This window comes from Rattus rattus, chromosome 9, assembly GCF_011064425.1.
Source record: "Rattus rattus isolate New Zealand chromosome 9, Rrattus_CSIRO_v1, whole genome shotgun sequence".
Classification (NCBI taxonomy): Eukaryota; Metazoa; Chordata; class Mammalia; order Rodentia; family Muridae; genus Rattus; species Rattus rattus.
This window is the reverse complement of record NC_046162.1, coordinates 68,987,915-69,010,769: the sequence shown is the minus strand read 5'-3', so window position 1 is coordinate 69,010,769 and position 22,855 is coordinate 68,987,915. Positions and strand designations below refer to the sequence as shown.

The 22,855-nt window shown below is 47.6% G+C and overlaps 1 protein-coding gene across 1 annotated transcript in view; it reads left to right on the top strand.

The window, feature by feature from the left end:
* Nucleotides 1-2,448: 2,448 nt before the first annotated feature.
* Rab37 (RAB37, member RAS oncogene family) overlaps nucleotides 2,449-22,855 on the top strand; it is a 68,107-nt gene continuing 47,700 nt past the window's right edge. The window contains exon 1 of the mRNA XM_032913166.1: nucleotides 2,449-2,927. Coding sequence (XP_032769057.1) covers nucleotides 2,856-2,927 — 72 coding nt within the window. The 5' untranslated portion in view covers nucleotides 2,449-2,855. The remainder of the gene's footprint in view (nucleotides 2,928-22,855) is intronic.

Here is a 22,855-nt window from a genome sequence, read left to right as displayed (position 1 = left end):
ACTTAGGGAAGCCCAGTGTCAAGAGGGAAGAAAAATATGCCGGAAGGGTTTTAGTGTTTCTGGATGTATTTAAGATAACTCGATAATGTGTCCGGGGCTCTTGTTAAGAAAGAAAGCAGTGTGCACAGTCTGTGGGCGAGATGAGCAGCGAGAATATTAAGTATGACAGAGGGGCTCAGGAGATGTCTCCGTGGTTAAGCACTACTCCTCTTGCAGAGGACCTGGCTCGGTTCCCAACACCCACATAATGGCTCGTAACCACCTGTAAACCCAATTCCAGGGGATCTGATGCCTTCTTCTGACCTTCATGGGCTCCTGCATGCATGGAATCTGCGTACGATTATGCAGGCACGAGCATATACACATCAATCTTTAAAGTCAATATTTGCTAAAATATTGTAACAGCAATGACCTGAGTGGGCTTGGCAATCGACTAGACACGCCTGAAGAAAGGCATGGCCAAGGTTGGAGACAGGACAGTTGAAAGATTTCTACATGGAAAGACAAATGCCCTGTTGCTAATGGATGAGGTAGTGCCCTCTCCCGAATGAAAACACAAAGAGAAGAAAAGTAATAGAAAATCCAAAACTGTGCCATACTTTCAAACCCTATAGCATACGTGTAACTAGGGTGCCAAGAAAGTAAAGAGGAAAAAAAAGGTGGAAGAAACCTGTGGAGTCCTGCTTACTGAGAATTTCCCAAAAGTAGTTACTGAAACATCAAACAGGATGTGCTTTAAACATTAATTTTAACTATAAAAAGATTTATTTTGATTTTTAAATTATGTGGATGTTTAAAATGTGCACGTAAGTGCAGTACCCACGGCCGCCAGAAGAGGGCGTCAGTTCCCTTGGAGCTGGTGTCACAGACGGTTGTGAACTGCCCAGCATGGGTGCTGGGAATCAAACCGCAGGCCCCTGAAAGGGCAGTTAGTGCTCTTAATCATCGAGCCATCTCTCCGTGCTCCCAGAATCATATTTTAAAACCCTGCATCTAGTGGTTTCATTTCCAAAGGGCACCAAGGACGTATAAAGACCTTGAAAGTCCGAGGGAGGGAAAAACAGTCTTCGCACGGGGATTAGAACAAACGGTTTCGGCATCCATCTCATGAGAGAGTGTGCAAGCAGGAGAGAGTCACAGCATTTTTCTAGTGCTTATGAGGGTGCTTGTCAACTTAGAATCTATTCAGATTTCCTCAGGCAAACAACCGAGAGACTTATCTGATGGAATGAAGCTCTAACAATCAGAGAACTCCTGTGGCGTTTAGAGGCAGTCACCGGAGCTCTGTCTCCTTATCCGGAGAGCATACGACCTGCATTTACTGAGCTCTGAGTATATTGCAGGCATTGTTCCAGACATGAGAATTAACTCACTAAATCTTCAGAACTGGGGCTGGAAAGATGGCTTAGCAGTTAAGAGGGCTTGCAGCTCTTGCAGAGGACTGCAGTTCGATTCCTACATCCAATATCTCAAAGCCACCTATAGTTCTGAGAGATCCTATACCTTCTTCTGACTTCTGTGGGCACCCTCGCCTTGTGTGCAGATACACACGGATACACAAAAAATGAAATATTTTGAGGAGGATTTTGGTTTTGGTTTTGTTGTTTTTTTGTCAGTTTGTTTTTAAAGATTTATTTATATATATATAACTATTATATATAACTAGCTATCTCCAGACACACCAGAAGAGGGCATCAGATCTCATTACAGATGGTTGTGAGCCACCACGTGGCTGCTGGGATTTGAACTCAGGACTTCCGGAAGAGCAGTTAGTGCTCTTAACCACTGAGCCATCTCTCCAGCCCTTGTTTTTGTTTTTGAGACATAGTCTGACCATGTTGCCTTAGCTGGCCTGGAACTCACTATGTAGCTGGTCTTGAACTCACAGAGCTCTGCCTACCTCTACCTCGGCATCCTGAGTACTGGGATAGAAGGCATATGCCATCAAACCCAGCAACATAAGTCTTAAAAAATTTACAATCATCACAGGTATTGCAACCATCTATTTATTTCTTTTGCAGTACTGGGATCAGAACTCTGAGCTTCTCACATATTAAGCAAGCACCCTACCACTGAGCCAAAGCCCCAGGAAACCCCCTCCTCCCCGAATCCCTTAGGAAAGATTGTCTGGTCCAATGTCACAACTTTCAAAGTTGAGGTCAGAATTCAGAATACTGTGCCCTTACCAACCTGCCTCTCCTGTGCCAACCGTTCTTAACTTTGGAGTTATATGTCTTGAGGGGGTTCTGTATGCTTTCCCTCAGCTGAACAAATGTTCAAAACCTCAGCCCCCACTTTCTGTGAGCCTCCACCAGCCTCACTTAGACTAGTTATTTATCTCCTGGAGGGAACTGTCTAGAGACCAAAGGGGAAGGTTCGCCAGCACCGCAGGCAATGAGAATTGAGTTGAGCTGTGAGGGAGATGCTTGGTCACTGAAGATGGGGAACCAGGAGCTCCAGGACAGGACCGCAGCGCAGCGTGATGCAGCTGATCCTCAGAAACACGGTGCGCACGTATATCCCTCTGCTAGCCTCAAAATCTTGCGTGGCTCCCAGCATCTTGGAGTCACAAGACAGGTGATTCCGGGCTGCGAGTATCTCACAACTCTGGTCCCGGGTGCACAGCGGCGATTCCCCCGCTGAACTCTGATCTTTCGGGCTGAGGGGGCTGGGCAGAACCTGTCGGCGCCGCCCCGGGCCACCTTAGGAGCTGTCCAGTGCTGACCACGGATGCCTCAGAGCCCCCAGAGTGCTCGGACCAGAGCCTGCCGCGCCCCGCAGAGCCTGGGCTGAGCTGCTGGGAGCGCTGACGCAGAGCGCCGGGAGAGCTGGGAGCAGTTGGCTCTGAGCTGAACATGGATCTGCAGAGACCGGACTCCTACCAGGGCGGAGCTGGCCCTCATTTCAGCGAGCATGTCCTACACAAGGTAAAACTCTCCTCTGGGCGCCCACCTCAACGCCGGAAGTTCTCTCTCCTCCCCTGACTTTTGCTTTGGGACTTAAAGGAGAAACTAGCTGGTGTCTGTGATCCTAGGCAAAAAAAATCCTCTGTGTGAGCCGGTTTGATGCTCAAAAGAAAAATACGTGCGCGCTGGGGGAGGGGACGCCTCCAGAGGCCCAGATTATTGGAGGCTGCATTCATTCATTCAGTTAACCCTCTCCTCCCCGTACACATCTCCTTTTCCCTGCCATTTGAAATCCTGCGCACAAGTGTCTCAGCTCTTCCTAAGCCTTGCGAGAGGTTGCATTTCTGCTCCCAGCTGTTTCTGTAAACTCCAACTCCATATAATCTGGGAGCAGCGGTCCACCTGGCTGAAACCGTCATAGATAGTGATCTGCAGCTGGGTGTGGAGGTGCACGCCTGTACTTCTAGCATTTGCTGGAAGCAGATGACGCAGGGGAATCATGAGTTCAAGGCCAACTTGGGCTACCTAGGGAGTTCCAGGTCAGTCTTGGCTATGTTAAGCCAAGTGCTCCTGTTGGGGGGGGTGGAGGAGAAGGAGAGGGGGGGAGGGGAGAGGAGAGAGAGAGAGAGAGAGAGAGAGAGAGAGAGAGAGAGAGAGAGAGAGAGAGAAAGAACATGAGATTGGTGTTCAAACTGCAGACAGATTGCTGTAATCAAAACTAGATGCCCCCTACCAAGAGATCTACAGATGCGAGCTTTGAAATAATCTGATAGGTCCTTCTCTATCTTAAAATTAAAGTGCAGAGAAGTAAAGTGATTGAAAGCCAGGGACTGCGAGTTCAAAAGGAGTTTTCTATTCACTGTACCCCTACAGAACCTCTCAGCAGAGTGTGGTCCCAGGGCCAGCCATGCGAGTGTTATCTGGGAGCCTGTTAGGAAGCCACATCTCAGACCTGGTGGATGATCCTGCATTTTAACAAGTTCCCAGGAGAGCAAGCGGCTAAGTTTCAGACATATTCCTTGTGCTCTACTGTCTATTTCTTATCCAAAAGACCAAAAAATCTGCTAGTGGGGGGAGCAGGTACACAAGTTTGAGAAGGTTGAATTTCTCTTCTCTCCAACTCTCTGAATATTTGGAGCACAGAGAAGAAGTCTGAGGGTTTTAGAACCATCCATTTTAGGTAAACAAGAATATAAGGTCTGTGTTCTTGGAGGCTGTGAAGGTAGCCCGCTGTAAAGCATATGGAAACAAGGGGCTATAACAGCAGGTCAATGACAAACCAGCTTAGTGACTAAATATAATAAACATATGGGTCACTCTTAGATTTAAAATATATTTATTTTTATTTTCTGTGTATGGGTGTTCTGTCTACCTACAAGTCCACATAGCATTTGCATGCAGTGCTGGCAGGACCAGAAGAGGGCATCAGATTCCATGGAACTGGAGTACAGACTGTTGCAAACCACCATGTGGGTGCTGGAAATAGAACCCGGGTCCTCTGGAAAAACTCTTTACCACTGAGCCATCTCTCCAGCCCCAGGGTTTCTCTAATTTTAAAGCATGATATAAAGATATAAATATTCAGTTTTGAAAGCTTTAAGATTGAGAAGTCAGGGTTTTCAAATTATTGAACAGATGTGGTTTTTCTCACTTCTCTCACCTACACATGGAAACCTTGGCTTCCTTTGGGCTCATTGATCACTAGAACAAGAGTGATCTTGTTCTAATGGGTCTTATTCTTCCTGAAAACAAGTGTCCACTTGCTATAGTGAACACCTAATCTTTTCAGTGTGGTTGTAAGAATCTGGACAAAAGCTCAACTTGAATTCTCCATGGTATTCAATGTAGTGATGTATGTGTGTGTGTGCGTGTGTGTGTGCGTGTGTGTAAGGAAATTGCTTGTTGTACAGTGCTAAAACCTTCCTTGGAATAATTTTACCATTTCACATGATGATGATGATGATGATGATGATGGTGGTGGTGGTGGTGGTGGTGGTGGTGGTGGTGGTGGTGGTGGTGGTGGTGGTGATGGTGGTGGTGATGATGATGGTGGTGATGATGATGATGGTGGTGATGATGATGATTGTGGTGGTTGTGATCCACCTACAGAACCCTTTGTAAAGGGTCAGGGCATCAACCCAGTGGGATTGTTTTTTAAGGTTGCATCATACTTATAGTCCAAGACATTCCCGTTGATTCATTAGAGTAGATACACGAGTGTGGCAGATCTCATTACCATATAGGATTTGATGATGTGTATGTGGTGTTCCCCTGTATGTTTGAGTACCTGAGGAGACATGTATGGAGACCATCGGGTGGTATCCAGTGCCTGCTTCTGGGGCTACCCGTTCATAAGGTGAAGCCACCGTGAAGCAGTGACTGGAGGAAGGGACTCAGAGGGGGACTTCAGTTTTGTCAGAAGCCAATGCCAGCCAAGTATGAGCTGGAAAGTTCTCGTAGGCAGGGACGGCATTTATTAAGCATCTCTCTGTGATGAGTGATGTCCAAGTCAGTCAGAAGCATGTAAGTTAAGCTCCCTGTGAGAGGCTGGACTTGAAATAAGTGGAGTAGTGCTGGCTCAGACCATCTAAAAGGCCTCATTTAGTTAGACCTTGAGACAGTATCTCCCACTGACTCAGGAACCCAGCAGTTGGATAGCGGCTGGTCAGCAAATCCCTGGGATCCTCCTGTCTGCCTCCTAGTGCTGGGATTGACTTTACAGCCATGGGCCTCCCCCTGATGTCTGGCTCTTGATGTGGGTACTCAGGATCAAAACTTGGGTCCTCACATTTGTGCAGGCAAACACTTTACTCACTGAACCATCTCTCTAACCTTGTCTTATTTTTATTTTTTGAGACAAGGTCTCACTATTCAGCCCTAGCTGGCCTGGAGCTCCTTATGGAGACAAGGCTAGCCTTCACAGAGCTCTGCCTTTAGGATGCTGAGATTAAGGGTGTGTCTCATCATGCTAGGTCCTATTCTGTTTTTCGAGACAGGATCTCAGGTAGCCCAGGCTCACCCTAACCTATGTATCAGAGTCTGACCTTGAACTCATGACCCATATCCTGGGATTCTAGGCAAAGAGCGACATGCCCAGTTGGGGGGTGGGGGTGTTTGTTAGTTTGGTTGACTGGTTTGGTTTTAATTTTGGTCTAAGATATATTTATTTTAATTATATGTGTATAATATTTTTGTATGTGTGTACACAGTGCGCATGCCTGGTGCACACAGAGATCATAAAAAGATGTAGGATCGGGGGTTGGGGATTTAGCTCAGTGGTAGAGCGCTTGCCTAGCATGCGCAAGGCCCTGAGTTCGGTCCCCAGCTCCGGAAAAAAAAAAAAAAAGAAAAGATGTGTAGGATCCCTTGGAAATGGGGTTACGGTAGCTGTAAACCACCATGTGGGTGCTGGGAATCAAACGTGGGTCCTCTGAAAAAGCGGCCAGAGCTCTTCACCACTGAACCATTTCTCCCACTCCTTAGTCAATTTAAAAAAAAAAATGAACTTTTATAGAAAAATAGCAAAAGCACTAAATCTCAAGTAGTGAACTCTTGCAGCCAGCTCTCCAGAAAGCCCCCTCCCACCTCCTTTCCAGAAACCACCCCCTTTTCATCTCCAGAAAGCCCTCCCCCACCTGAGATCAGCCTGGAGAGGCAGAAGGACCCTCCAGTGTTTTATAAGAGCCATGCAGGCTGGTCTAGAAGCTTACCAGACAGGAAACAGCCTGGCATGCTGGGAAGAGACCTCTGGCTTGAGCTTCCTCTGCCTCAGTTTGATCTTCAGCAACACCAGGAAGTCTTACCTATCTTTCTTTTCTCACTTTTTATAATTTTTAGGTAGAACACAAGCAAGAGGGTTTTGTTGTGACTTCTTTGTACATGTGGGTCATCATTCTCTGTACTTATCTCTACAACCCACGACAGAGGCTTGTTTTTTTGTTTTTTGTTTTTTTTTTATTAACTTGAATATTTCTTATATACATTTAGAGTGTTATTCCCTTTCCCGGTTTCCGGGCAAACATCCCCCTCCCCCCTCCCCTTCCCTATGGGTGTTCCCCTCCCCACCCTCCCCCCATTGCCGCCCTCCCCCCAAGAGTCTAGTTCACTGGGGTTCAGTCTTAGCAGGACCCAGGGCTTCCCTTCCACTGGTGCTCTTACTAGGATATTCATTGCTACCTAGAGGTCAGAGTCCAGGGTCAGTCCATGTATAGTCTTTAGGTAGTGGCTTAGTCCCTGGAAGCTCTGGTTGCTTGGCATTGTTGTACATATGGGGTCTCAGCCCCTTCAAGCTCTTCCAGTTCTTTCTCTGATTCCTTCAACGGGGTCCTATTCTCAGTTAAGTGGTTTGCTGGCATTCGCCTCTGTATTTGCTGTATTCTGGCTGTGTTTGAGATCAGCACCATAATCTTGTCTAAGTATGGGTGTAATATAGGGCCACATGTGGGCAGGTTCAGTAAATGGGTGTCCCTGCAGTCTCTGTTTTAATCTTTGGGCTTCAAAGGTATTCTTGTTCCCTTTAAAGAAGGAGTGGGTATTTTGATCATCCGTCAGTTTCCATTTGTTCTAAAATCTGGGTAATTCAAGCATTTGAAAGCAGCATGAAGTGCATACACCCTTTCTGTGAAACACACACACAGGATGACATTTTCACACCACACACATTTGCCACACACACAAACATTCCCATAGGGAGAATATTCCATTGTGTAGATGTACCACATTTTCTGTACCCATTCCTCGGTTGATGGGCATCTGGGTTCTTTCCAGCATCCATTATAAATAGCTTGAACATAGTGGAAATGTCTTTTTTATATGTTGGGGCATCTTTGGGTATATGCCCCATGAAGAAAGGTTTTTTTTTTTAAAGACTTTATTTATTTTTTATTTCAGGGCATTCTGCTGATATGACTGGAGCCTGAAGAGGGCACCAGATCTCATTACAGATGGTTGAGCACCATGTGGTTGCTGGGAATTGAACTGGTTCTGGGAACTGCAGGAGACACTCAGTTCATTAGTCAAGTGCTTAGAGTTCTTAAATAGAGTTTCTATTGTTCTTACAAATCTGAATATTTGATGCAGCTAAATAATTTAAAGCATATGGACAACCGTGCTGCACTTTACTCGGAGAACTCTCTGTCCTGTCTTGTAACCATGTCGCTGCCTAGAGCCATGCAGGGCCACGGTGGCAGGGAGGGGCGCAGAAGCAGCTCTTGACTTGGAGCCTTGCAGTTCCAGACCTACCTTGAGTTCTAGGCACAGAAAGGGTAGAGTTTTGGGCCCAGACAAGGCAGGACACAAGGACTTCAGCTCCTGCTTGCTCAAGCTAAGCTTGTCCCAAGAGGGTCAAGCAATTAATTACTAAGCTGAAGTGAGCCTCTTCCCTGCATCTCAGAAAAACAAGGAGGGCAGAAAGACGTGTTGTTCATTTGTTTGTCCCAGGCTTGGTCTTGGTTGAATGATATTGACAGAGAAGTAAAGTCAGAGGGTCTGAGATGGCTGTGGTATCTCCTCTAGTGGGTGGTATAGAAGGGAGGGATGGGCTCTCGGCCACACCCTGTCCTCTCTGGCACTTCTGTCATTGCTCTTGCTTTGTGATGACTACATCCCATAGTAACCCACACATCAGTCTATTCATTCATCAAACACGTATTAAGCATTCCAAAGTGTAAGGATCTACAGTTGGGGCACTACAGAGTACATGCCATGCAGGCCTCAGGGCCTGAGTTTGATCCAACATCTGTATACAGACCAGACAGAGCAGTGTGTGCCCGTAGTCTCAGCGCTGAGGGGAACCTTGGGATTTACTGGCCACAGTGTCTAGTCAGATCAGTGAGCTCCAGGACCAACAACACAGCATGATGGAGGAAAACCATTTGTTTGTCACCAGACCCTGGCAGGTTGAATGATCACAGACACACAAATTCACACTCATCACTGTGGTACACACTCAGTGGGTGGTACACACACACACACACGCCACACACACCCTGTCACCTCACACTTCTGTCTGTCATTGCCTTTTGCTTGTGACGACTACATCCCATACAACTCACATCACTCATTTATTCATCAAACACACACATTCAAAGTGTAAACACACACTCTACAGACACTGATCACTTATACACACTTACACAGAGCACACAGTCTCATCACTAACACACCTCATCACTTGTCACACACTTTCACACACCACACTCATCACTAACACAGCACATGGAAACACTCATCACTACCACACACCCACATTGTCACACACATCACAACACACACTCATACACACTCATCACCAACACACACTCATCACTAACACATACACTCACACACTCATCACTAACACACACTCACATTAACACACACTCATACATCAATCAATAACACACATACATACTAATCACTAACACACACTCACACAGTCACACACACTCATCAATAACACATACACTCATCAGTAACACATAGTCATCAGTAACACACACTCATCACTAACACATACTCATATACACTCACTTACAGACACACTCTCATCACTAACACATACATTCTCACACACTCGCACTCATCATGAACACACACTCATACACAATCATCACTAACACACACTCACATACACTTATCACTAATGCACTCACACACACTCATCACTAACACACACTTATACATAACCTCATCATTAACACACACTCACACAATTCACCACTAACACACACTCATCACTAACACACACACATATTCACACTCGTCACTAACACATGTCACTAACATACACTCATCACTAACATACACTCACACACACAATTTGTTTTAAGATTATATTTATTGTCTCAAATGCCTTAATAAAGGCTCAGGAGCTGGAATGTGATAGCCCAGGAAGAAATGACCACTTCTGGCATGATTTCGAAATGTCCCCTTTCACTTAGCCTCTGATTAAAGTTAACATCTAAAGCTGGGTGTTGCACATCTGTAAGCCTGGTACTTGGAAGGCTGGGACAGAGGACTCTTTAATCCAAGGCCAGCCTGGGCTTCATATTGAGACTCTGGCTCAAACAAACAAGTCACCGTCTAAAACAGACAGAATCGAGAATGCCAGCCAGCCTTCCCCCTCCACTGAGTTGTCACCCACAGGTCCCAAGGAAGGCTGCTGCATAAAGCAGGATTGTTCGTGCGGGGACCCACCCCCATCCAAGTTACTAGGCAAAGACAGACCAGTGGAAGACTGTACCCGCTATTCTGTTTTCCTCTACAAATCCTTTATCCCTCAAAGGCATCTTTGTCAATTAAAACAATGTAAACAGAATGTGATGCTTTGGTCAAAGAACCCACATCTACAGGAAAACGCATGCTCTGTACGTGGACAGATATTACTTTTAACTGGAGGGAACAGCTCTAGTTCTTGCCAGGTTTTCAACCTCAACTCAAGAACAAGCTAGAAAGCCAAGGAAAGCCAGCTGCTGTCTGCATGGTGGTTCCGTTTGCTTGATTTCCTCTTGCAGGCGATCTGGAGGCTCCAGATAAATAAAGGAAGTGCGGGTTACATCACTGACCATCTGGGTCTCCCCTGGGATGGGGAGCTGGCCCTGCCCAGTTCCCGGAGCAGGCAGCTGGCTTGGGGAGAGGCACTGGCTTGTTCATTGGGATAATTTTAATAGGAAATGATGGTGACCTGATCCAGCACTAGTGGCCTTCCCAGTGTCCCCAACTTACATCCTTGGAGAACTCATCCCCTTTAATTCCCATCCCCTTTAATTTGACATCTCCCCCGGGCTATTTTGTGTGTAAATGTCAGAGCCTCACCAGCTTGGGGTGCTGTTTTCTCTTGTAAGATGGTCTGGGGGGAAGGCTGTGCTTCTGTAGTATGTGTGTGTGTTTGTACCTGTCTGTAGGTATGGACTGTGTGTACATGGCATATGTGTATGTGTGTGAGGGGTGATTTCCACTCCGAGAACCCAGTGGGTCTCCCCCAGGGACTCGAAAAATCAAGGGAAACTACTCAGGAGAGGAGAGTGAGAAGCATTTGGAAAGTCACAGCCATGCTGCATTCCACTGAGTTGGATATAAACAGAGGTGAATGCCAGGCTGGGCAAGTGTTGAGCAAGGTACTTAGGGCAGCACTAAATTTATCCCAACGGGCTGTTTCCTTCCTCACCCGTCTCAAGCAAGAGACGCAAGTCCCCAGGGATGCAAGGTGACTGTAACATCACGGCTCCCTTGTTGAGTTATGGGGTGCTGAGGGACACTGTCTCCTAGCAGAGACCAGCGTGGGGGCCCTCCTCCCATCTACCAACCAGAAGAGATCTTCTAGCCTGAGCGAGAGAGCTGCACGCCAGTAGCAAACAACAGACCTGGAGTCTTGACCTCTAAATGACCCCAGCAATCAGCACCTGTCCCAGACCTCAGCCTGCGCCTAGAGCCTCCGCATGGTACAATTCAAACCAGCCAGCTGTTGAGACTCCCAGTCCACAGTTCCTACTTCCCCGAAAGCAAATCCCGTGCCCTTCCTCCTTACGTGAATGCCCAGTTATCGGTAGATGGATTTACGTAGGATCGGAAGGGCGTTGTTTAACAATCTGGGCCTCGCCAAATGCCACTAGTGTGCTTTCAGGTGTCTGAGGCCAGATCACCAGGTATGTGCAAGAGCTTGCACATGTGTACACACACACACACACACACACACACACACACACACACACACACGTCTCTCCTGAGTAGCCTCCCTTTAATTTGGAGTCCCCAGGGTCTCTTGTGGAAAAAGATGGAGACCCACTGGGTTCTCGGAATGGAAATCACCACGCACACACATACACATATACCATGTGCACACAAATCCACACCTACAGACATGCAGGAACACACATACACAAATACGCATACATGTGCACACACCTCTCGTAAATTATAGACTAGTGATAATAAGGATTTCCTCTGCGTTTTCTGGTTTTGTTTTGGGACTGAGGAGTTGTTGTTGTTGTTGTTGTTGTTGTTGTTGTTGTTGTTGTTGTTTCAGAGACAGGGTCTACAGAGTTAACCCTAGGTGCTCTTCACTATCCTCCTGCCTCAGCTTCTCAAGAGCTAAGGTGACAGGTGTCTGCCTGCCGCACACCCAGCTCTTGCGGATCTTTTAAGAGCAAACCTTTCACTTCCTCCTGTCTCTCTGTTTAAATCTTGCACCCTTGCCAAGCCCTAGCAATTCTCAGGGTTTTTAACAAGCAGATCTATTGGGTCAGAGAAGCCCAAGGAGACCATCGGGACCAGAGGGCCCTGCCTCTCCCCGGGGACCCCTACACTCGTACACAGAGAAATCCAAAAGCCTCTGCTAGGGAGTGAAGCTGGGCTGTAAACTGATTACCAGTGAGCAAGGCCCCCGAATTCCTCCTCTCCTTCATCCCTGTGTTCTTCCTTCTTCTCTAGGGTCCCCTCCTAACAGTTTGTTCCTTTGTGAACCGTGAAGTGTTGAAATCGTGTCTTCACCATAGTCTAGAGGGACCTAGCAGAACTCATAATGATTAATAAAGTTGATTTTGAAAACACACGGTTCATGTAAAGCAGTTTACGGTCGACAACTTCTCTCTTTAAATATACGCCATGACACTCTCCTACCGCACGCCTTGTGAGTAGCTGTCATCATTAATTCTGTATTATAGCTGGGAAAATGGAAACCAGATGGGGGAAAAAAAAGTTATGTGCGAAGGCCACAGCTGGTGTTGGGGAAACTCTAATAATTATGGCAGACACTTAGATGGCAGGCCCTTCTCCAGAGTGGGGACAGCTCCAAGCATTTATATCTGTGAGCTCAGGAAGTGACAGTCACCCTACTTGGTCTCATTTTTCAAACCTTAAGATGTCTGAGTTTAAATACAAGCAATAGTGGGATGGAGAGGGATAGAGTTGGGAAGGGACAGGGGCTCTGACAAGGTCACCTGCTTGTCACTGAGATTATAGATGTGTGTGTTACTGTGCCCAGATTCACATGAGTCCTGGGGATTTGAACTCAGGTTTTGGCAAGCTCTCTGCCCACTGAGCCATATCCATGGCCCCCATAGAATCAGCTTTGCTCTGTCTCTCTGGGCAGGTTTTACCCAGACTCTCATGATCCTGCATTCCCTAAGTGCCAAGCCATATAATAATCAGGAGACCATCTGCTAAGGGAAAGGGGGCTTGCAGGATTCAGAATAGAAGGTTTCCAGACTGATGAGGCGTAGCCACTCTCTCCCCTCTATGAGGCCGGCCTCAATCTACAGCCCCTGGAACCCCTTTAGCTTCCTCCCCACCTGACCTCTGCCTCCATCAGCTGGGTGTGTGCATGGATCAGCAGTCCAGTCTTCCCATCATCTTCTGAGGAACCACTTGTCTGAGAGCTGGAGAATACCCTGGATATGACTTGGTTGCCAGAAGGGGAAAGCAGGAGGAATGCTTCCTCGCAAAGTCTGCTGTCATCGTCATACCCAGACTTGCCATTTCACTTTCCTGCCTCTATGTCAGCCAGCGATAATGCAAGGCCTTAGGGATTCATGGCTTGGGAACCACAAAAGAGAAAAAGCAGCAATGGCCATTTCCTTACATCCACCATGGCCCTCACTCCAGATTTGCCTGCAGGCAGAGTATTGCTGTTTCTGATTAGGGATTTTGAAACAAAGTTGCAGGGTCAAGAGGCCCCCTCTGCCCACAGAAAGCTGATGAGTCCAGTAGGTTTGCAGGTCAGACACAGAGGGTGGCTCGGGAAACATGATACATGGACCCTGGTTCCTCTGAAGTCTCCTTAAAGGTCAAGGACTTAAGTCTCATTTAACTTACATTAGTTTTGAGGAAGGCCAAGTAAGTGCTGCTCTCTGAAACCCAGCTCTAGGGCCTGACTAAATGACTTGTTTGAGGGCCTATAAAACTGCAGGACTGGGCTGGCAAGATGGCTCAGTGGGTGAAGGTGCTTGCCACCAAGTATGATGATCTGAGTTCGATCCCAGGAACTGCCTTGTGGAAAGAGAACAGATTCCCTTCAGACTCCACTCTAAAAGAAAAATGAAAATCTTCTCAGCAACTGTCCAAGTTATTCCTGTGACCCAAGCTTGTCAGAGTCCGGCATGCTAAAAGAAAGCTGGCACCTTAGAGATATCTGAGTTGAAACGTTCCAGACGAATTAAAAGGTGCCAGGGTCCTGGCTCTTCACCATGACAGCTCAGTTCACAAACAGAAGCTTGTGAACAATGGAGGCTGCAACCATATGATCTCCAGGATCTCATCCTCCCGGCCCTGAGTCAGGTCTCTTTCAAACAGCGTGGTCCAGTGCCACAAACTCAAAAGAAAATTTCCCTGAGCAGCCCCTGTATCCTCCAGGGCTCTCCAGCACTGCCTGCCCCATGTATGTCCTCTCTTCCAGATCGCCTGCTCTGATCCCTCCCACCCCCATCTCCCACCATACACCCCCTACCCCCCACCCCATCTGTCCACCACTGGCCTGATGGCCATCATCCATCACCACGCCCCGCTCTGCCCCCTAGAGCAGGAGGCAGCTTGCTGGCAAAAAGAATTACATCTAAGAAGACATTGAACCCTGGCTTTTGTCTGCCTTAGTCCTTAGCTGTCTGTCTGTCCTTGGTCATGCCACTCCAATAGCCCCTACAACTGCACATCCCCACCATCATCTCACAACTGAGTGTGAAAAGTATAGGCTATAAAGGACCCTTCTGCGTATTAGTGAGGCGTGCTTAATCAAAGAAAAGAATCCACCAGCCTAGTGTTAGTCTCTCTCCCCTCTCCCTTCTCCCCCCTCTCTCCTCCCTCCCTCTCTCCTCCCTCTCTCCCTCTTCCTCCCTCTCTCTTCCTGGTCTCCCTCCCCTCTCTCCCCTCCTTCTTCCCCTCCTCCTCCTCCTCCCTTTTTCCTTCCCTTCTCTCCCCTTCCCTCTATGCTTCCCCTTCTTTACCCCTCCTCTCCTCCCTCCTTTCTTTCCCTCCCCATCCATTCCTTTCCCTCGCCCTCCCTCTCCCCCCTTTCCCTCCCTTCTGTCTCCCCTCCGTCTTCTCGTCTCCTCTTGATGCTTCGCTATGGTTGCCTTGATTCACAGGTGGGTAGCTGCTCCTCATAAAGTCATATTATGATCATCAAAGGCTCCTCAATCTTGACTTCACAGCAACTAGGGTCAACTGAGACCTGAGGCTCATTGGAGGCTGCAATGGTCACATGCTCCTCCCTGAACCAATCATTGTAGAAGTTGAAACAGTCACCTGACCATCACTGAACCAATCACTGTGGCCAATAGCATGGCTTAAGCATGAACTACGTTCCTTCCCTCATGCTTCACCCCAGCCTTACGATCAAGAATGGGAAAGGGGCGACTGCGTGGGGCTGGCATAGGCTTTCAAGACCAGCGCTTGATAGGCAGAGGCAGGCAGATCTCTGTGAGTTCCTGCCGGACTGGTCTACATAGTGAGCTCAAGGCCAACCAGGACGACATAGTGAGAGGACAAGAGGGAGAAGGAAGAAGAGGGACTAGGAAAGGGGGATTTTGAGAGGTGCAAGCAGCTGAGGGCGAGCCATTTCACAGCAACACATGCCTGTAGTACCCTGGGTGAGGCTGAGTCGCAATGTTTTTAAATCTGTAATGAGCTGAAAAGGAAATGACCTCTATCATTCAGCCCGGCCTGGGCCGTTGGTGTCCCACATGTGGTAACAGTTATGACTGAATAACAGGGCTTGGGTCATTAATGACCCATCTTAGGAATGCCCTGGTCTGATGGGTCTGCTCAGTGGCACTGTGAAGGCAGACCTCATCCTCTGGCTTGGAACTGAAATTTCCCTGATGGAAACAGATGATCCAGCTGCCAAGGGAGAGGTTGGTTTGAGGCAGAGGATTAACACTCAGGAAGTGTAGCAGTGCAGGCAGCAGTGAAGAGACCTTCTCTTTGGGACCAAATAGGGCAGAGGGCCTGAACAGCTTATCGCCACACAAAACGGGGGAAGTGAGGCCGAAGGTCTGCTAAACAAAACTTGCTTCAGGGGTGTGATCTGTGCAAGCACACGGGGACCTGCCACTTCTTCACAGGGCCTGGGCTCACTTTAATGCTCGGTAGCGGCCATTTTGAAAGCCTTGGTAATTCTTTTTTTTTTTTAAGAAATATTTATTTCACGTATATGAGTACACTATAGCTGTCTTCAGACACATCAGAAGAGAGCATCCGATCCCATTACAGATGGTTGGGAGCCACCACGTGGTTGTTGGGAATTGAACTCAGGACCTCTGGAAGAGCAGTTGGTGCTTTTAACCACTGAGCATCTCTCCAGCCCTGCCTTGGTAATTCTTATGAAAGGAACCATAGATCGTTTTTACCTGACCATGCAAATGCTGCAGCTGTTCCTACAGCCACATTAAAAAAACAAAACAAAAAAAACAAAAAACAAAAACTCATGGGTCGGTCTTTCTCTGTCTGAGCACAGGTGAGTCTGGGCTGCTCCTGAGGGTGCATTTCCCTCTGGTGACCTCACACCACTCTGTTCCTTGAGTAATGGGGAGTGGTCATTGCCTGCTTTGGGTCAAATGGCATGAGAATGGTCATCTCTCCTCCCTGGGTATAGATGTGTCAATAGCAGTGCTTGGTCAGGGGACAAGCTAGCTGTAGAATAGGGTCCTGGGTCACCTATGGGATAAGTGGTTATGACCAGATTGAGGAAGAAGTCGGAAGCCTCTCTCTCTGATTCAAGCATGGTAACGGACTAGCAGCACACTTTCATTACTCGCTCTTAGCAGAGGCAGCCATTACAATAGAAGGAGCTCTTACCATAAACACAGCTTATGTCATTTGGAAACCGAAAATGAAGGAGTTGCCCAAGGTACTGTTCACTCAAACTAAGTATTTTAAGGTTGGTGTGGCAATGCAGGCCTGTAACCCCAGCACCCAGGAGGCAGAGGCTGGAGAACTACTATTGCATATTTGGGGACAACCTGGTCTCTGCATAGAAAGTTCCAGGTCAGCCAGGGCTAAATGGTGAGAGAGCGTCCCTCCAAAAATAAATGTACAAGGTTGGAGAAGTGACTGAGATGTTCACAGCACATCTGGATCTCCCAGAGAACCCAAGTTTGGTTTTCGGCACCGTTGTCAGGAGGGTAACTACTGCCTCTAATCCCAGCTCCAGAGAGCGTAACTAACACCCTTTGGTTGACCTTCTCAAATACCCATACCCATCCACAGACACACACACAAATGCTACAATTAAAAATAAGATACAATATTTCAAAGAAGAGGGGACTGACTCTAAGAAATCTTACTACTACACAATGAGGAAATGAGATATTTTGAGAGTATCTTCATTCATAGCATGTATTGCTGTATGTCATTATAATTGTTCTTTTTTGTTTGTTATTGCTATTAGCCTCTTACTGTATCTAACTTATATATTAAAATGTTGTTGCTGTATGTGGGGTGTGTGTGTGTGTGTGTGTGTGTGTGTGTGTGTGTGTGTGTGTGTGTGGGTGGACTTTGGCTGCTTGGTGGATTGTGTTTTCTTTCACCTCTCTTCCTCCACCCTTTCAACTCCCTAACACTAGGTTGGAGACAAAGAAGGATAGGAAAAGGGGGTGGGGGACAATATCGAGAGACTACTTCCGACTGATTGGGGGTATTGAGTTCCTTGGGGCAAGTTTGATCTTCACTGTCAGGATATCCCACTTTTCTCTTCTTGTCTCTTTGTGCACAACTATAGCAACCAACAGCCACCCACCAACAACCCACCAACAGCCACCCACCAACAACCCACCAACAACCCAACAGCCACCCACCAACAGCCCACCAACAGCCACCCACCAACAACCCAACAGCCACCCCACCAACAGCCACCCACCAACGACCCACCACCAGCCCACTCTCTCAGGGTCCTCGCATCCTCTATATCCTCTGAAAAGTCCCCAGAATTCCAAACGTCACACAGTCACAGGAACTATCTGCCACTGGCAAAGTCACTCCCCTGCTAGAGCACGAGGCAAATCACAGCCACCTGCTGTGAAGCAGCCCCACATCCCACCCCTGGGGTTAAAACGAAAACATATTCCCATACTATTTCTATGTTTTTTTAAAAGAAACCAAAATTATCACTGCATACATATGTATGTACATATGTATGAGTAGAAAAACGTGGATGTATATGGGGTTCTTACTATCCATCATTACGTAAGTGCATCTACGGGGTGTCTTGGAGCACGTTGCCCAAGAACCAAGGGGGACCTTCTTAACCATATATTTTACAGGAAATCAAGCCACACGGCAGATTTCATAGACACCACCTCTGTGGCTGGTGGCGTCTCCTCCCCTTTGTCTCCCCTCTGGAAGACTCTCACGTCTTACGGTATCTAACGTTAGACACTCTCTACCTTCGTCCTGCCCCCGCTTTCGCTTGCCACCATCCAAAGAGTGAAACATTTCTACGAGGGACACCTGGGCTCAGGCAGCTTAGTTCTTCTGCTTTTGTGGCTTATTATTAGTAAGGGAAGGCTGTGTGGAGTCTCGGAATGAATAAACTGTATGAACTTTATGGCTCCTTCCAGTGACCAGCAAGCAGAAAGACTGTGGCACTGGCTCACACAGGACCGTGACCTATTGCTTCTTTTTCTCAGAAACCCCTGAGCATAGAGGATTGGAGAGAGGGTACAGTGTTTGCTGTGCAAAGACGAGGACCTGAGTTCAGATCCCCAGCACCTATATGCAAAACCAAGCATGGTGGCATGCACGCACACACACACACACACACACACACACACACACACACACAGGCACACACACCTATGTACATGCACACATACATACACAAAGGCGCACACACATATGCACATACACACACATACATACACATGCACACACATACTCGCCTCTCTCTCTCGGGGCAGATCCTCAGCTTCCTAATGACGGAGCAACGTTCTTCGTGGGAACAGCAGCAATGAGAGAAGGCGTGGCTGTGTTGTGGTAAAAACAAAAAATCGGGGGAACCGGTTCCCACGAGCACGTACCCTGGCAGTCGTGCCCTCGCTAGTTCCGGCTCCAGTGGGCCGTTCAAACTAGGGCTAATTTATCTCAGCGGCTCCACGCTCCCTCCAAGTACTCTCTGACTCAGGCGGGTCGCTACCACGCCAGCTCTCTTACTATGGACTCTGCTTATATCCCTAACACCTACCCCCTAATAGTTATGGTATAAACTCCCAAGAACCCATTAAAATCAATCTCCACAAACTGTAACCCAACAATCAGATTTACATGTTAAATGCTCAATCCACAATACATCCACACAATAAACTCACCACCTGGATCTGGGTCATCCTTCCCTGTCTCTATCTTGATTCTCCTTCCTTCTCCTTCTCTCCTGCCTTATAAAAGCTTTGTCCCCACCTTATTTTTTTCACTGTCCAAACGTGGCCTTGACCCAACTGGTGCCAGCCCTCACCTGCATACCGACATCAGCCTACACGACTGCTTGCCAAGCAGCGCGTCAATAACCAGTTCCTGAAATAATGATCAAACACGGCTAGCCGCTGGCTCATGGCCAACAAACGCTATGAAACTAAGAAGTGCTGTTGGGACCTGCTGGCTCCTGGCATAGGGCACCTAATGCAGAGTCCTCTGGTGACTTTGCTCATTTTCTCGAGGCAAGGATGGCCGGTGCAGGACCCTCAGGTCACCGTAAACAAACTCATTCCTACAGGGCAGATCAACAGGTTAAGAATGAATTGCGTGTCAACATCAGTGCTGCTAATGTCCCATTCTCCAGCAGGATGCGGGCACATAGGTGCCTTACTGCAGAATTTACAGACGGCCTGAGCTAAATCCCTGTTGTGGTGGTTTACAATCCCAGGTTGTAATCGAGCACCAAGAAAGCGGAGCCAAGCAGATCCCTGGCACTCACTAGCCAGACAGCCTCGCCTGATTGGCAAGTTCTAGACCAGCGAAGGACTTTTCTGAAATTATATTTAAAAATTATGGACGGGCTGCTCTCCAGAGGTCCTGAGTTTAATTCCCAGCAACCACATGGTGGCTCATAGTCATCTGTAGTGGGATCTGATGCCCTCTTCTGGTGTGTCTGAAGACAGCTACAGTGTACTCATATACATAAAATAAATACGATCTTTTTTTTTTAAATAAAACAATGTGTATTATGCCTGAGGAACAGCAGATGAGAGTAACCTATGACCTCCACATATATCCATATACATAAGAAACACACACACACACACACACACACACACACACACACACACGTGTGCATGAGACTAGCACCCGATGGATTAAAGGTGGCTGGGTTTGGGGCTCACAGGTAGGTGATGAGAAAGGAGTAAAGAAGGATACTCCAACCTTCCACAAGCCTGATTTTCTATTCTAAGATCTGTCAAACTGAAGAAGCCTTTGTCCCGCTCTGCAGTTTCTGCCTCCCAGGGGTTCCCTTGTCGCTTCTGAATGTCTGACTCCCGGAGCCTCCTTTCTCCACCTTAGCTCTAAGCCTGTCCTCAGACACAGCATAGCAAGACTAATAAGAAAGTCATTCCTCCGTGAAGCAAGAGCTGCAAAGGCTTGGGACCCAGGGAGGGACATGTGAGGATGAGGTCACAGGGAACCATGTGTGTTGGGGAAGGGACGTGCATTGAGCCACAAGGAGATTGACCGAAGGGCCCTTTTCACAACCGATGGATCATGGGGTCCACATGAGTGATACCCTTAGTCAGCATTCAGACAAAATGCCTGGTCTGCTTTTTGGGACTCTGGGGTGGGGGTGGGGGACGGGAGGCTAGTGCACACACAAGCTGGAACACAGAGGAGAGAAGCCGCATTAGAGAATGGTGGGGACCAGAGCTGTGGCTGCCATTCCCTCATCCAGCCGCTCGTGTGTGGAAAATTATGCAAGCACAGCAAAAATAGATGTTGGCATCAAAGCACTACTCTCATCTCCTGGGAAACTGTCCGTCAGAGGATAACCATGGATGCCGTTCCTCAGGCCCCGCCCATCTTGTTTCCCATGTTTAATGTCGATGTGGGGTGTGTGTGTGTTGGCGTGTGTGTGTGTGTGTGTGTGTGTGTGTATGTGATGTAGCTGAGTGTGCAAGTGGAGTTCGAGTCTGACATCAGGAATCATTCTCCCCCTAATTCACTAAGGCAGGGTCTGTCGGCCCAATCCGCAGCTCACCAGTACGGTTTGTCTGTTACCCACCTTGCTCTGGGGAGCCTCTGCCTCTGCCTTCTGAATCTGAAATTATAAGCTAGCAGCCACACCCACCTAGTATTAAGGTGAGCTTCTGACCAGTCAAATCCACTCCTCATTATTACTATGTATGTATGCATGGCAAGCTCTGCGACCAACTCCTGGGCCATCCTCCCAGCCTGTCTATGCTTTTCTTTGGAGGTCTCCCAGTAGCCTGGAACTAGCAGAGCAGGCTAAGGCCGGCTGGCCAGTGAGTCTCAGGGGTCTGCCTGCCTGGCTCTGCCTGACCAGCAGTTGATGATAAGTACACACCACCTCACTGGACTTTGTAAATGGCTTCTGTGGATCAAACCCAGGTCCCTCATTCTTACAAGGCTGACTCACCTAGCTGACTAAACAGTATCTACAGGATACAGTATCCGCAGCCCCCTCAGTGTGAGCTTGGAGCACCTCACCACAGGATACAGTATCCACAATCCCCTTAGGAAATATCTTTACTGTGAGCTTGGGGTTCTTTCTTTGGGAAAAAAAGCAATTTAATAACAACTTTCTTAACTTATACAACTGACTAGATGAATCAATGCCCTTCAGTCTCTTGGCGAAACACTGAATCCACGTGACATGCTACATGCTTGCTGTGTGATCTTCTTGGGGAGGCCCTTGGCTTCTGTTATCCTCACAGAGGCTCTTGGCTAGCCAGAGTCTGCTGTTCAGGGGCCCATGTTTATCTACACCAGAAATACAATGATCGTGATGATGATGATGATGATGTCATTGAACGAATTCCTCCATATGTAAATAAATGCAAAGTATAAATGGATAATATACAGAGGCTGGGGGATGGCTCAGTAGGTAAAGACATTTGCCACTGAACCTGAGCACTTGAGTTCAGATGATGCCTAAAGCCCACATGGTAAAAGGAAAAAAGAGACTCTCACAGGTTGCGCGCGCGCACACACACATATACACACACACACACACACACACACAATTAATATTTGAAACAATAGTAACTGATGGAATAATAATGTGGACAGGACTGTTATTTCCACAAAAGTGAAACTGAATTCTTTGAAAAAAAGTCTACATAAAGTCTGTGATTTTAAAAAAAGAGCGGGAGCTGGAGAGTTGGCTTAGAGGTTAAGAACACTGCTCTTCCAGCCCTGAGCTTGAATTCCCTTGAAGCCCTGAGTTCAATTCCCAGCAACCACAGGATGGCTTACAACCATCTATAATGAGATCTAGTGCCCTCTTCTGGCATGCAGGTGTACATGCAGGCAGTATGCTGTATACATAATAAATAAACCTTGGGGGGAAAGCCATCAAGAGCTAGGGAGCTGGCTAGAGATTAAGAGCTCTGGGTGGTCTTCCAGAGGACCGAGTTCAGTTCCCAGCACCCACACAGAAGCTCCCAACATCTGAAACACCAGTTCTACAGGATGTGATGCTTCCCTCTCTCCTCCGAGGACACCGGGCATTCACCCGGTACGCATCCATCCAGGCAGGTACTCCTGCATATATACTTCAGAGGAGTAAATAACACGCTGCCAAATTAAGGATTCTTTAGGGTTTAAATATGAAATGTGCCCCACAGGTTTACAAACCGAGACTTGCTTGCCAGCTCACAGGCTTTGGGGAAGCAACTGGATCCTGAGGTGTCTGACCTCACTAGCAGATGGAGTCCTAATCTAATGGCGTTGTTAGGAGGTGACAAAGAGGAGACTAGCTGGAGGAAGCAAATAACAGGGCAGGTCCCTAGAGCCTTACCTCAAGCAACGCCTTCCTG